At 44.4% G+C, this 15,639-nt stretch overlaps 1 protein-coding gene across 2 annotated transcripts in view; it reads left to right on the top strand.

The window, feature by feature from the left end:
• CRYBG3 (crystallin beta-gamma domain containing 3) overlaps nt 1-15,639 on the top strand; it is a 175,737-nt gene that overhangs the window by 19,028 nt on the left and 141,070 nt on the right. For both annotated transcript variants that reach the window (XR_012646076.1, XM_074998308.1), the window contains exon 2: nt 8,851-8,929. Coding sequence is in view for 1 of the 2 variants with exons in the window: in XM_074998308.1 (XP_074854409.1) it covers nt 8,851-8,929 (79 nt within the window). In the remaining variant the exon portion in view is untranslated. The remainder of the gene's footprint in view (nt 1-8,850; nt 8,930-15,639) is intronic.

Below are 15,639 nucleotides of genomic sequence, written 5' to 3'. Positions count from 1 at the left end.
ATACCAGTTAGAAAGCTGTCAAACTAGCCTACTCTGACATTGATGAAGGACTTGGTTCATTATGGAAGGGCCTGCTTTAAAAAACAAGGAGTAAAAGTCCCTGAAATAGTAATAGCCATCCTAGTGCCAGGGCAATTCAAGCTTCAGTTGTGCGAGTTCTAAACCTCTCATCAGTTGGTCAGAGCTGGAAGAGAGTCCACAGTTGGCTGATTGTATAGGATGCACAATGCTTAGTGTCCTGTTGGTCAGTTTCAGGTTTAATAGGCATCAAGAATACTTTTTTTTTTATATACATATACATATACATATATCTTGGCAAAATCTTCATTTCCATTCCTGTTTTGTTGTTCATATTGTTAGATAAAAATCAATAAGTTCCAAGCAGTCGCAAGTAACAACACATTAACCAGGATGTGTGTACATAATATGGGTGGGGAGGATTAGTACGGGAAGAGGGGGAATGGATTTAACATTAAAGTGCCAAGAGATTGTTATAAAGAACAAAGATGGGAAAAACAGATGCCTTGAGTGGCCTTTGAAAACTTAATTGTTTATAATTGGCTCTGTTCTAGTTTTCTTTGTAATAGAAAAGGTTGGAAAACAGCTCTCAAATTAGGCATCCAACTTGCTCATTTCTGTGGGCTAATGATTCAGGAAGAACCTGGTTGTGTGTGCTCAAATCCGGGTTAGATAGGTGCATTTTATGTGTTTGTAGTTTGTTCAGTGCTTTTGCCTCTGTACAAATAATGCTACATAGGATAATAACAGCAACAGAGAGTAAGCCGTGCTAGTCTATACACTATCAAAACAAAAAGCAGTCAAGTAGCACTTTAAAGACTAGCAAAATAGTTTATTAGGTGAGCTTTCGTGGGACAGACCCACTTCTTCAGACCAGAGCCAGACCAGAACAGACTCAATATTTAAGACACAGAGAACCAAAAACAGTAAGCAAGGAGGACAAATCAGAAAAAGATAATCCAGGTGAGCAAATCAGAGAGTGGAGGGGTGGGGGGGAAGGTCAAGAATTGGCTCAATCTAATTCTTGACCTTCCCCCCCACCCCTCCACTCTCTGATTTGCTCACCTGGATTATCTTTTTCTGATTTGTCCTCCTTGCTTACTGTTTTTGGTTCTGTGTGTCTTAAATATTTGAGTCTGTTCTGGTCTGGCTCTGGTCTGAAGAAGTGGGTCTGTCCCACGAAAGCTCACCTAATAAACTATTTTGCTAGTCTTTAAAGTGCTACTTGACTGCTTTTTGTTTACATAGGATAAGTGTTCCTCTCTTTCTCTAGTAGTATTCTCCGTTCTTCTTTGTACAAGTACATTGATTAAAAAAATTGCATCTGATTCAGATACCACCTCTCCCAGTATTCCAGACAGGTCAAAGCTGATCTTTTATGGAGGCATGAGAAAATTGTATAAACAAAACTTTCAATAGATGGTGCACAATTGAGTCTACTGTTGATTATTTAAATAGTTGGGTGATGGTGTGCAGGATGCATATACAGGCGAAACAGAATAGCAGGGAAACGTGTGGTAAAGGCCAAGTCCTTGCCTAGTTTTAACGGATGTTTAGTTCCTCCATTCCAGGGCACCATATATAACAAAAAATGTGTGTGAGAAAAAAACTGAAAATAACAATAGGAAGGCAGTGATGCCATTGTTTACGTACATGACTTAAGAACCTTAGCTCTAGTAGAGGAGCCTTGGACACAAGGTGGGGATACAAAGGTTGTTCCCTTAATCCCGGGGCTCTACTAGTCTGCGCTGTTCACTAGCAAGCGAGAATTGGTTCAGAACTGTTTTAAGTTGCTCTGGTTGCCTGTAACCTTATAGGATGGGTGGGCAATAAGCAGCCCAGAGGCTGAATGCAGTTTGCTAGGGTTAGTCCCTGGAGGGCTGCCAGACGTGTTATGTACCTGCATATCTGCAAGTATGCCTGCTTGAAGTTTCCCTTAGCTGAGGTTCTAATGTTGTACCTGTGGGCATGTAAATAATTAGTGTCTGATGGCGCCCCAAGTGCTAACTCTGGTGAGCCATGTCCGGTCCATATGCTGTTAGAGGGCTTTATGGCAGCTAGGCACCACCTAGCTATGGTGATGCCTCAGACGTGATATGCCCTCTGTGACCAGGTGGTAATTTTGTGTAATCTTTGTGTGAATTGTAAGCGTGCCTCAGTTTCCCTCCGCATGTGGCATTTAACAAGTGTTAAGACTGCTCCTGGAACAGTGCAGGAGGTAGGCAATGTGCCCTATAATTTTTTTCATCCATGTGTGGAATAAATTTTAAATGCACTGAGGTGTGTGTGTGTGGATGTGCATCCCCAGTGGAAACACATGCCACTGGCTGTGGGCACTCCAGTAATCATTTGGGTGGCATCTGAATCGCTCCTGGGTTGCAACCCAAGCATTCCACTTACAAGGAACACTGACGATAGGAGATGTGTGATTTTGTTGTCTGACGTAGAGGATCAGTAGGATCGTTGACGATCTGGCTGAAGCTGGCCTCAAATTAACAGAGGGTCCAGCAAAACAAAGAAATGCTCTAGCTGTAAACAGGCAACGCTTACCAGCAGAAAAGCCCAGCATGTGGGGAATTGAGAAGTGAGCTGGAGAAAACATTTCAGATGATTGGCAGGAGGTGGATTTTTTGTTTTTGTTGGGGGGCGGGTTGGAGAGGTGAGGGCGGCAGAAGGACTCAGGAGGTCAGCCCAGATTGGTGAGAGCCAGGTCCGGAGACGGGGTGCAGCACAGCTTGGCTGCCCATAAGTGGACTGTGGCTTAGTAGGAACGGAGAGGCAGCCGTGCTAGTCTGTACTCCAACAAAACACAACAGCAAAATTGTAGCACTTTAAAGACTAACAAATGATTTATTTGGTGATGAGCTTTCGTGGGACAGACCCACTTCTTCAGATGTGAGCCTTTCTGTGTTGCCTAAGGATGGTACGAGTCTTTATGGCATATGGCTAATGAATCATTACCTTGTTTTGCAGAGGCTGTCAAGCACTGGAAGTGCTTGCTGAGAGCATTGCACCCTGAAGGAGTACAGTATGAGCCTCCCTACGGTGTTTGTCTCGGCTGAATTTGTTGCGGGGAGCCGTGAAGAGAAGCAGGGAATCCTAGGGCTGCCAACTTTCTAATTGCACTAAAATGATCACACCTGCCCCCCCCCCAGGCTCGCTCTGTCGTTTTCCCCCTCTGTTGTTCACTCTCTTCCTTGCGCTGCCAACACCCCCATGTTTTGCCAGACTGGAGCCAGAGGATTAAGGTACCTGGGTGTGGGCTCTGGCTGCCGACGTGAGCTCTGAAGTAGGGGCAAAAATGAGGGGTTCAGGGTGCGGGAGTGGGCAGGGAGCTGGGGTGCAGTATAGAATTAGGAGTTTGGGGTGTGCCTGGGTACATAATGCAGGCTCTAGGAGGGAGTTTGGGTGAGGTAGGAGGCACCAAGTGGGAGCAGGAGGTTGGGATCTGAGATGGAATTTGAACTCTGGGCTGTGCTTTCCTTAGGAAGCCTCTCGAAAGCAGGGTCATGTCCCTCAGCTCCAAGGCATAGGGGTAGCCAGAGGGCTTTGTATGCTGCATCCACATGGAAGAACTACCCCCCACACAGCTACCGTCGGCTGCAGTTCTCAGCCAATCAGAACTGTGGAGCTGGTGCTTGAAGTTGGGCTGGTATGCAGAGGTCTCCTGGCATGTCCTTCTGTTTAGGAGCCAGAGGGATGTTGCTGCTTCTGTGTGGAGTCAGGTAGGGAGCCTACTAGCCCTGCAACCTGGACTTTTATTGGCCAAGTCAGCTGTGGTACCTGCAGCCTCAGGGTCCATTTTCAACCAGGTGTATGGGACAGCCTGTCTGGAACTGAATGTTTCCTTGGGGCCTAGCACACTAAAGTGAGCACTCTCAGGAGACAGGTGGCAAGCTGGGGCATGGACCAGGCCCAGTGATTCCACAGCATCTTCTGTACTAGTCACAGGCACAGGTGATAGGTGACTTAGTAACTAATGATGATTCTGTGCTCCTGGTGATCTCTGTTCACTGCCGTACTCCTTTTCTGAGCAGCCAAACCAACTTTTGGGAAAGTTTGCACCTATAAGATGGTGAGAAGCTAATTTTAATGTGATAGTTTGTATCTGTTGTTCGGCTGCACAACTTCATCATTTATATTTGCCTTGTAGATATCCTGAGCCATGGTACGGGAGCCACTTGAATTTTTGAACTGTATGTTGGCAAGCTTGTCTGTTAACTCCAAGCAGATTGCTTAATAGACTGTCTTGTCTGAATCTTTGAACACAACAGAAAGTAGCCTCTGAACCAGGTCTGATTAAAAAGACATTTCCATGGGATCAGTTCTTCTTGTCTGTTTAGTGGAAGTGTTGAAACCATAACTGTTCACTGTATGCTGATGCCGCAAAGCACTTGAAATATGTTTGTAGTCCTAATTTACTTAAATGGGGATACTACTGTACTTAAAGATCTGCACTTGTTTAAAGCTTTGATGGAGTAAGGCCAGGGGGCTCAGAGCCCTGCAGGATCAATCTGTATATGAGAATATCCAAGAAAAGAGTTTAAATATGTTTATGGGTGCAACAACAACTATATTGAGAGAAACTTTCAATGTGGGTGATGTAGTCAGACTGTGAAAGAAGGACCAAAAGGGCTTGTGTCATCTGAAAAGCTTGTTTGTCTCACCAACACAAGTTGGTCCAATAAAATATATTACCTTGCCCACTTTGCATTCTAATATCCTGAAGACCACATAGCTAAAACAGCACATGTGGGAAGATATAGAATGCTATGAATTCAAATTGACTTAATGCCCTTGGTAAACCTCTCTCCTCACCTGTCTGTCATCTGTTCTCATTTTGTAGGCTAGTTGAGTGGTGTATGCTATCATGTTACTAACAGCTCATGATTTTTTTCAAAATATCATACAGAATATTCACTGCTATCAGTATACCGTGGAGTCCCAGGCAGGGGGTGGGGAGACACGCAGCCCCGCAGCTGGAGCCTTCTCCCTCCCTTCCCTCAGACATGCAGCTAGCTGTCTGACAGCCCTTGGGCTGGGGGAAGAAAGGAGAAGGCTCTTAGCCTGTTTCCCTCTCCAGCAGTGGTGGGAACGTGAAACTGACCAGCCATGAGCTGATCAGTTTTCCCAGCTCCACAAGCCATGGGGAGACTGCATCCAGCCTGCCCCTGGTTCCCAGCTCCTGCCACTCTGTGAGCCAGGAAACTGACCAGCCCTGGTGGTTCCTGGCTCCCCTCCGCTTGCAAGAAAATTCAAGTTACACAGTGGTTGCAGGAACAATCCCTGTGTAACTCCAGGGTTTATTGTATTAGACTCCCCCGCAGACCTCACCCTTGGCCAGGTTTTAACACCCGCCCCTGAGAGCCCAAACTGCCCCCAGCAGCCCCAACCCCCACCCCCAGGCTTACACCCCTCAGCAGTTCCAAACCGCTCCCAGCATTAGACTCTCCCTGCAGCCCCAAACTGCCCCCAGTCTTAGACCCCCTCCCGCTTGCATCCCTCAACAGCCCCAGCCCTAGACACTCCTCTTCCTCCTGCAGTCTCTTCACTGGAGCTGCTAGGCTGGGTGGCTCCCCCACCCTCCTGTTCCCAGAAATTAACTCAAGTGTCAAGGTTTCAGCACCTAGGCATAAAGGTAATTGCTATCCCTAGTGATAGATATCTGCCTGAGGCAGCACTATTAAGAAACGGCAAATGGCTTCTTTAACAGCCACAGGCAGCTGGGAACTGCCCAGCTGGCGACTTTTAACAAATCTCATGGGACCCATAGGTTGAGAATCCCTGCTCTACATACATACACTAAATCCTATTTCTGGTGCCAAACTATTCAAATATATCAGAAAAGTACCTAAACTCAACTGGTTTATGTCAAGTTACGAGCACTTGGAACGAATTGGAGACTTTTACATGTTTTTAATGGGAATTTAGTGTTGCTCTTATGAGTTTTTGCCTATGAGCAGAAATTTGGGAACCAATTGCTCTCATATAGGGAGGGATGAGTGTATATTTTTATCAGCTGCATGGAAGGGTAGCTCTATTGTGACAAGAGGATGGGAGTGGAAGAGTTACATTAGCTCACCTGTGTTTTCAATACTGTAGAGAGGGACTTCGTGTAGTTTTGCTGTGAAAGTACTATTAATACTGTATCTAATTTTCTGCTTGGAAAACAGGTTTGCATGTTCCAGGATTTGCAGATGCTTCAAATGCATGACATTCAATGATAACACTGATTTCCAGTTCTCTTTTTTTAGTAATAAAAGAATGCTAATCTAGGTCATTGTGGGCTATTACCTGGTCCTAAATATGTTTGGCACCAGCAGATGCACACTTATTATTCTCTGCTGTGTAAGGTAGTGTCAATTTTTAGTGGGAAACAAAACAGTGTAGTTTTATTCTTAATAATCCATGAGCCATACTTTCTGTGGAGAGAGTTGTTGTGCTTAAGCTTTTTATGTATTTGTTTGAAGTGTGATGCATCTAGTCTGTACCAAGGACACTCTAAAAACAATGCTGTTTACTGATTAAAGCAGAAGTATAGAATACTGAAACACATGGAAGATTTTTCTAATTAGCTTGATAGCTTTCAGGTACAGTGTTTAAGGGTGGGGGAATGTTTTTAAAAAATGTGGTTAGGAAGTAGTTGTGTTTTCTGTTTTTATTTGCATCAAAACTAAATACAAATTGTCTCTTCACCGCACATATTGCAGGATTCTCTAGTAATCTGTTCAAGTGAGGTTAGTTCTTGAACAAAATAAATCTGATATGTCAGTATTATGCTTCAAAGATGGTGTCTTATGTCTGCCAAAAAAGTAACCAAAAATGCTAAATGTTTTAGAAAGTATGGCTTAAGAAGGAACGGGTAACAGGTAGAGGAAGAAATGGTGATGGGTTAGTGTTCTAATGGGTTATAAATACATGCCTTCAGAAGAAGGCAGGGTGAGTTTCATTAATAGTCCAAACTCATTCCATAAGAAGCAGTGTCCTACAGGCTAAGTGGAAAATCCTCCTCCTGTAATGGATTTCAACCCCATTATTCCCCTTTTGCTACATGAGCTCCTATTGACATCAAGTATATCAGCCTCAGAATAAACCATGCAGATTTCAGAGAGAGATTTTGCCCTAAGAGAAGAGAAACCATGTTGAATACGATAAGTAGTTTTATTATGGTGTAATGACCTGCCTAATGGAGCCTGAGTGATCTTCCTCATGGAATAAGGCAAGGCAAGACAGCAAATTAATAGGAATACAGTATTCATCAAAACTCTGAGATACAGCAAGGCGGACTAGATCTTTATTTTTATTCTTTCTTTCCATTTATACATAGGTGCTTGAAATGTGCCTGTTGAATGCTCTGGGCAATTCTGGACAACTGTTTAAAAATATATCCATGGTGATCCTACTGTAGTTGTTTGAGCTTAATTCTGACCTAGAGAAAAGAGTGTTTCTTTTCTGTATGAAAGACTTAATGTCTAAATACTGCCCTTTAATGTTAGAAATAAATGGTCTTATTTACTTTCTGCTAGGGGACTTCTGAAATCTAAGCATTTGATAGGGGGAGGAATTCGTAGACCGTTGAATAGGTATAACAAGTGGGCTTTCACAGGAATCAGTTTAGGGACCAGTTCTGTTCAGTGTCTTCATCAGTGATTTAGATAATGGCATAGAGAGTACACTTACGAAATTTGCAGATGACAGCAAGCTGGAAGGGGTTGCAAGTGCTTTGGAGGATAGGGTTATATAATTCAGAATGATCTGAGAAAACTGAGGTAAAATTGTGGGAATGTTTTTTTTTTTTTTTTGACAAAATGGCTTGCTGTTCCTAAGAAAAGGAATTGGGGGACTATATTGTGTGTTTGTTCCTTCTGACCATCTGGTTGTAACCATGTTTTTAGAGAGGCTCTGCCATGCAAGGACTGGCATTTAGCAGGGTAGTTCAGTGGTTTCAGCACTGGCATGGTAAACCCAGGGTTGTAAGTTCAGTCCTTGAGGGGGCCATTTAGGGACTTGAGGCAAATACATTTAAAAAGAAAAGGAATCTGTCAGGGTTGGTGATAACTCCTGCTGTGAGGGCAGGGGGTCTGGACTCAATGACCTCTGAAGTCCCTTCCAGCTCCGAGATATGTGCATCTCCATATGACTATATCTCCTGTTCTGTCTTTTGCTGTCCTTCTAAAAATTCACTCATATTGTCCAAGCTATAAGCTTCTGTCAGAAGTAAAAAGAAATCAAGGTTTGGAAATACTTAGAAGCTTGTAAGTTTGGCATCTGAAATCTTTCATAGAATCATAGGGAGGGAAGGGACCTCAGAAGGTCATGTAGTCCAACCCCCTGCTTCAGGTAGGATCAACCCCAGCTAAGTCTTCCTCACCAGGACCTTGTCAAGCCAGGGCTTAAAAACCTCAAGGGATGGAGAATCCACCACCTCTCTAGGCAACGCATTCCAATCCCTCACCACCCTCCTGATGAATTAGATTTTCCTAATATCTAACCAACTCCTCTCCTGCTGTAACTTCAGACCATTGCTCCTTGTTCTGCTATCTGACACCACTGAGAACAGTTTCTCTCCATCTTCTTTAGAGCTCGCCTACAGGAAGTTGAAGGCTGCTATTAAATCACCCTTCAGTCTTCTCTTCTGCACCATTTTTCATGGCTGCAATGTTCTGGCCATGTTGCGTATGCACTAACCTCATAAAGCAGCTGATCATGTTGTGTCCCAGTGCTGCAGGCAGGAGTTTCAATTTTTTAAGGGTAAATATCACTTTTAAATTGCACAATGTTTTTTGTTATAAGGTGCTTTACCTAATGCAGGTCTGTGTTTTTGTTTTTCAGCTTTTCAGATAAGGAAAATGAACCCATCAATGTGAAAACTGATGAAGAGGAAAGGGCACTTTCCCCTGAGCTGGTAAAGGTATGATTTTATTTATTAACTTTCATTGACCAAGAGTTTACTGCTTGCCGTTTTCCTATACTTTTCTTAAGTAGTAGTTATTAGTACAGTTTAATATTTTTACTATGGTAGTGCCTAGAGGCTAGAATCAGGGATTGAGTCTCCACTTTGCTAGACACTGATATATACAGGAAAAAGACAGTGTCTTCCTCAAGCTCTGGAAAGACTACTTGGTCATGCCTCACTGCAATAGGATGGACTTGACCTCTTGAGGTCCAATCCGTCACAACATTTCAATGATTCTAAGTTCTTTGCCTTGGTTACAATGTGAATAAATGCAAATCTAATGTCAATGAAAAATGCAGGTTTCAGAGTCCTGAAGGAGAAAGTCATAATTTTATCCAAGGAACAGTATTTTTGTCAACTGCCTCCATATTGCTTCTTCCATGTGAAATACAAGTCTGTGTATGCAGTGATGATGTCATTTTAAAATAAAAAACATTGAAGGACCTCATCATTCAAGTTACTCACAAAAACAAGTGTATGATCTTTCTTCTATAATCCTTATCCTCCTCTTCTCCCTCATTTATCAATGCTAAATTTAAGAATGGCCATCTCAGAAACTTAGAGTCATAGAATCATAGAAATCTAGGGCTGGAAAGGACCTCAGGAGGTTATCTAGTCCAGTTCCAGACCTAAAGCAGGATCAACCCTAATGAAATCAGCCCAGCCATGAGTACGTCAAGCTGGAACTTAAAAACCTCTAGGGAACGGAGATTCCACCACCTCTCTAGGTAACCCATTCCAGTGCTTCACCACCCTCCTGGTGAAATAGTTTTTCCTAATATCCAACCTACACCTTTCCCTCTGTAACTTCAGACCATTGCTCCTTGTTCTGCCATCTCTTACCACCGAGAACAGTCTCTCTCTATTTTCTGTAGAGCCCCCTTCCAGGAAGTTGAATGCTGTTGTCAAATCACCCCTCAATCTTCTTTTCTACAAACTAAGTAAGGCCTAATCTCTTAACCTCTCTTCATACGTCATGTGCACCAGCCCCTTAATCATTTTTGTTGCCCTCTGCTGAACCCTCTCCAGTGCATCCACATCCTTTATATACTGGGGGCCCAGAACTGGATGCAGTAGTCCAGATGTCGCCTTCCCAGTGCCAAATAGAGGGGAATAATAACTTCTCTAGATCTGCTGGAAATGCTTCTCCTAGTGCACCCCAATATGCCATTAGCCTTCTTGGCTGCAAGAGCACACTGTTGACTCATATCCAGCCTCTCCTCCACTGTAATCTCCAGATCTTTTTCTGCTGCACTGCTATTTAGCCAGTCGATTCCCAGCCTGTAACAGTGCTTGGTATTCTTCCATCCCAAGTGCAGGACTCTGTACTTGTCCTTGTTGAACCTCTTCAAATTTCTTTTGTCCCAATCCTCCCGTATCCCTACCCTCCAGTATATCGACCTGACCCCCTAGCTTAGTGTCATCTATAAATTTGCTGAGGGTGCAATCCATCCCCTCATCCAGATCATTTATAAAGATGTTGAACAGTACTGGCCCTAGAACCGATCCTTAGGGCACTCCCCTTGAAACCAACCAGACACTGAGCTATTGACCATTACCTGTTGGGCCCATCTGTCAAACCAGCTTTCTATCCATCTTACAGTTCATGTATCCAATCCATACTTCCTTAACTTATGGACAAGAATGTTGTGGGAGATTGACTTTAGCAAAGCTTTTGATACAAGGTATATCACATGCATTGATTTTTCCCCATGTCCGCAGAGCCAATTACCACATCATAGATATTAATCATGTTGATCAGTCACAACTTGCCCTTGGTGAATCCATGTTGACTAATCTTGATCACTTTGCCTTCTTCTAAGTGCTCCAGAATGGATTCCTTGAGGATCCCCTCCATGATTTTTGTGGGGACTGAGGTAAGGCTGATGGGTCTATAGCTCCCTGGATTGTCCTTTTCCTTTTTTAAACATGGGCACTACATTTACCTTTTTCAAATCATCCGGGACCTCTCCTGAGCTCCACAAGTTTTCAGAGATAATAGCCATAGGCTCTGCAATGACATCTGCCAGTTCCCAGTTTTACATTAGGATTAAATGAAAGGAGAGGGCATTTGGTGTGTCTGAGTAGTATTGATAGGCGTATAAGGGTAGATAGGTTGAAATATGAGAAGGCTTCTTTAAGAAGAATGAGCAGGAGGTGTGGGTGGAGCAAATGGACCATCAGCATCATCAACCACTAACCTAGTGGTTTCTTGGATTTTTGTTTGTTTGTTTGTGTTTTTACTGATTATTGTGGTGTTCTGGTTTAAAACAAAACAAGAACAAAACACCAAACTTCCTTTTTTGTTTTGTTTTGTTTTGTTTTTAAACTGTGCAGAGAATAATACTCATTCAGGATTTTACAACATCCTCTGGAAATGACTTCCATAGGTTGACTGAATATTGTGTGAAGTAATTCCTTTCATTTTCATTCATAATATTTTGGTGGTTGTAATTGCAGCAAATGAAATTCTCTTTGTAGAGCCTACTTCATCCATCTTTTCTGCAATGTTATACTAATGAGTGGTGTGAAAGGAAATTTATATAAGTGGGTTTTGGCTTCGAGGAATCTAAACTTAAATTCTTCTTCAAAAGATGCCCCATGGGTGCTCCACTGTAGGTGCTGGGCTCGTCCCGGTGCCACAGATCAGAGACTCATCATAGCTGTATCTGGCCGGTCTACGTATGCGCTGCTGCTGCATCTCTCCATTTGGGCTCTTTTGATCAGGTGTGCGGACCGACCCAAGCCAGTTCCTCTCAAATGCCCCAGGCTGCTGCTGAAGCTAACTGTCTCTCCTCAACTTGATGTCGTAAGACTGAATATTCTTTCCAAATTCTGTATATAGTTCTTCACTTTATATTTTAGTCGCTGTCCGTTTGTCGCTTCTTTAAAAAAGAAAAGTTACTGGTGTTGGACTTGGACTTTTAGAGTTAAATTTTCATTCGACCTTTTCTATACCAGTTTACGGTTAGTGGTTGCATAACCTCAGCTCAAGAACTCATGTGTATGGAGCCCTTATACCATGCTGGACTCTCAGGAGTTTAAGAAATGTGAAAAATGCTGTGAAGCAATGCCTGCTTCGGACAGTCACTCTGAGTGTACAAGGTGCTTGGGAGAGGGTCATATCCCTCAAAAATGCCAGCATTGCACTAAGCTAACTGCCAGAACTTGATGTGATGGAGAAATACATCTGAAAATGATATTGTTTGACAAGGCTTTTCAGCCTTCAGCGGAGCCCAGAAACAACCTATACTTAAACACAGGGCCGCCTCCTCAACTATTTTGCCCTCAAGAAATCTAAGGCCTCGCAAACTAGGTCATTGTCTGCCATTTCTCAGAGCACTCCTGTGATGGTAGCAAAGCCTGGCACTGCTTCTGTAGAGCCTAAGCCAGCTATGAGCAACAAGACATCAAAGTCTGTGGCACCACTTTCTAAGCCCATGAAGCCTTCGGAACCAAGGGTGCACACTCCTTCGAAGCACCTGGTTCCTAGCCCACCAGCACTGATAACTTCCTCGGCACCAACTACTGTTACAGCGCCGATACTGGCATTGTCAACACTACAGCTAGCGCAGCCTTCTCCGTGCCAGTACTCAGCACCACTCCCAGCACCAGAGGTCACTCACAACTCTGCACTGAGGATGGCACGGACTAAGGCACAGCGCCAAAGTCCTTCTCCACACTTGCCACCCCGGACTTTTTCACTGGCCTTCTCTCCATCTCGGAAGGGCCCGGCACCGGGATTGCCCTTTTCATGATTGGGATGGCTAGAGAGACGTAGTCCGCGATATTATGAGCTATGCTGACCACCATCCCTCTCTCTAACTGCTGCATATGATGACAGAGAGTACTGCTCTCTATCCCCTTCTCTGTCTCCATCTTCCAGGATGGCCTGAAAATCGTTTTATTCCTATGGCAGAGATTCTTCCTGGCTCTAGCACAGATACTCCTACGAATCACTGCATTCCCACCACTTCAGTAGTTGCCACTGCCACGACCACCACTGTCCTTGCTCTCCTAGTCAAAACTCCCCCAGCTGGGAATCGCTTGACATTTCTCAATCACCTCTACGCCCTATGCCGGGCCTCTCCTCGACTGTCGCACATTTTAGCCCCATCTCCTTCACCAGTCTCCATCACCCCAGCGGTTGCAAGAAGAGATGACACTAGCTTCAGATGCAGAGGAGCAGGAGCCTGCCATGTCCCTTCTCGGCCAGTATCATTGCCTCCAGATGAAGCTGTCACTCCAGGGGATGTTATTCCCCTAGATGATATAAAACAATTTAAGAATTTATTTAAAAGTGTGGCTGCTAACCAGAATGTCCCTCTCACTGAGGTTCAGGAAAAACAGCGCCGGCTGCATAGAAATTTACAGCCAGTGCAGTCTTCCAGGGTAGCCGTATCTGTGGAAGAGGACATCCTAGAGGTGGCCAATGAGATATGACAAACCTCTGCTTCTGCACCTCCAGAGACGAATAAAAAATTAGATAAGTACTCTATTGTCCCCTATTCACTCACCTACAACCCAGGTCTCTAATAGTTCACACTGCACTGCATAGATCACACACACCACAGTTTAGGGGAGCAGCAACAGACAAGGAAGCCAAGAGGCTTGACATCCTAAGCAGGAAATTATATTCTTTGGCCACTTTACTGTTTCGCATAGGAAACTCTGTGGTGGTTCTTTCAAACCACGATTTTGATAACTATTCCAAATTAATGCCACTATTAGAATACCTGGCAGAATCTGGGAGAACTATCCTTAAGTCGGTGGTTAAGGAGGGCTGTACCACTGCCAGGACAGCTGTTCAGCTTGCCTTAGAAGTAGCCGACGCAGTGGCAAGAGCCACAGCCATGGCAGCTGTCATGCGTCATGCTTGATATCTACAAGCTGCTGCCATACCTAAAGGATTGCAGGCAAAGGTTGAAGACCTGCCTTTTGACAAAAACAAATTGCTGAAAACACAAATGCTGTCCTCCACTCTAGTAAGGACTCTTGTGTCACACTGCACACTCTAGGGATGTATACCCCTCCTTACAGGAGTCAATGCTATCACTCCTACCAGAGGCACTACGAAACTGGCTTCTGTAAATCCCAGCCATATCAACCAACCAGGCCTTACAATCAATCTTGCTCTCAGTAGAGACCGCAAAGGCGCAGAAACCAAGGTGGACATAATCAATCTTCCTAGTCTGCCAGACAGCAAGTTTGATTCATGGGTTGAGAGCAGCAAAGTCGCCATCGTCACCTCAGAGACTCCCAATGTGTTCCATCACTGGTTGAGGCCCTTTTTACATCAGTGGGCCTCTATCACCGGTGAGAGGTGAGTACTGGAGATCATATGACCAGGCTACACCATTCCATTAGTCTCCATCCCACCTCCCATGCCACCCACCCTGTCCCTTTTCAGGGACCCCTCTCATGAGAGCTTGTTGTGTGAGGAGGTGAACCATCTCCTTTCTATAGGAGCAGTGGAACGAGTTCCCCACTACTTCAGGGGCAAAGGGTTTTACTCCCACTGCTTTCTCATGCAGAAGAAAAGCAGTAGCTAGAGGCCAATGCTGGACTTATATCTACTGAACCAGTATGTGCGCAAGCAGTGCTTCAGGGTGATGATGCTGGCCTCAATGATGCCAATCCTAGACCTCAACGACTGGTTTGCTGCTCTTGATCTTGAAGACTCTTACTTTCATATCACTCCTTATCCTGCTCACAGACGGTTCCTACGATTCACAGTAGGGACAGATTATTTTCAGTACAGGGTCCTTCCATTCGGCCTCTCAACGGCACCCAGGGTATTCTCCAAAACTCTGCTGTAGTGGCAGCCTACTTGCGTCATCGAGTGGTCGTGATATTGCTATCTCGACGACTTATCAGACCTGTTGACAGAAACAGAGAACCCTACAGCATCCTCAGATATGCAGGCTACGTCTTATGGCTTGGCTCCTCATTTCTTTGATGAGTCTGAGCTCCTGTTCTGCATAGCTCAGGGACATCTTAGAGCACAGCTGGAAGCAAACTACTAGAACTGCTTAGCTCTCCAAGTAGCACAGGTTTGTCAGTTGGTGCTTAATACAACAAGTGGAACTGGCGTTGTCTCCCGTTAATGCTGTTCTGGACTACATACTGCATCTAAGAGACTCGAGATTGGTGCTAACCTCCCTAAGAGTGCACTTTGTGGCAATTATGGCATTTAGGGTCCACATTAATGGGTTCTCGGTGTTTGCCCACTAGATTACTAAGAGATTTCTCAAGGGGCTCACAAATATTTACCCTCCACGCAGACTGACTCCTCCTCCATGGAGTCTTGTTCTTGTATGATGGGCATTGATGAGACCTCTGTTTGAACCCCTGGTTACTTCCCCTCTCAAGTTACTCTACTATGAGCATAGCTTTTCTTCTTGCAATCGCACCCGCCCGTAGAGCTGGCAAAATATCAGCCCTCATGGTGGGACCTCTGTACACGATCTTCACTAAGGACAGAGTGACCCTCAGACATCATCCAGCCTTCATTCCTAAAATCTCCTCCTAATCTCACATTAACGAATCTATAGTCTTACCTGCGTTTTATCCTAAACTGCATTCATCACCATAGGAAGCAGCACTACATATTCTGGATGTCCACAGGGTGCTTGCCTTTTACATAGACAGGACAAACAGGTTCT

Source organism: Carettochelys insculpta, chromosome 1 (assembly GCF_033958435.1).
Source record: "Carettochelys insculpta isolate YL-2023 chromosome 1, ASM3395843v1, whole genome shotgun sequence".
NCBI lineage: Eukaryota > Metazoa > Chordata > Testudines > Carettochelyidae > Carettochelys > Carettochelys insculpta.
The sequence above is the reverse complement of the archived record's forward strand: the minus strand, read 5'-3'. Positions and strand labels throughout refer to the sequence as shown.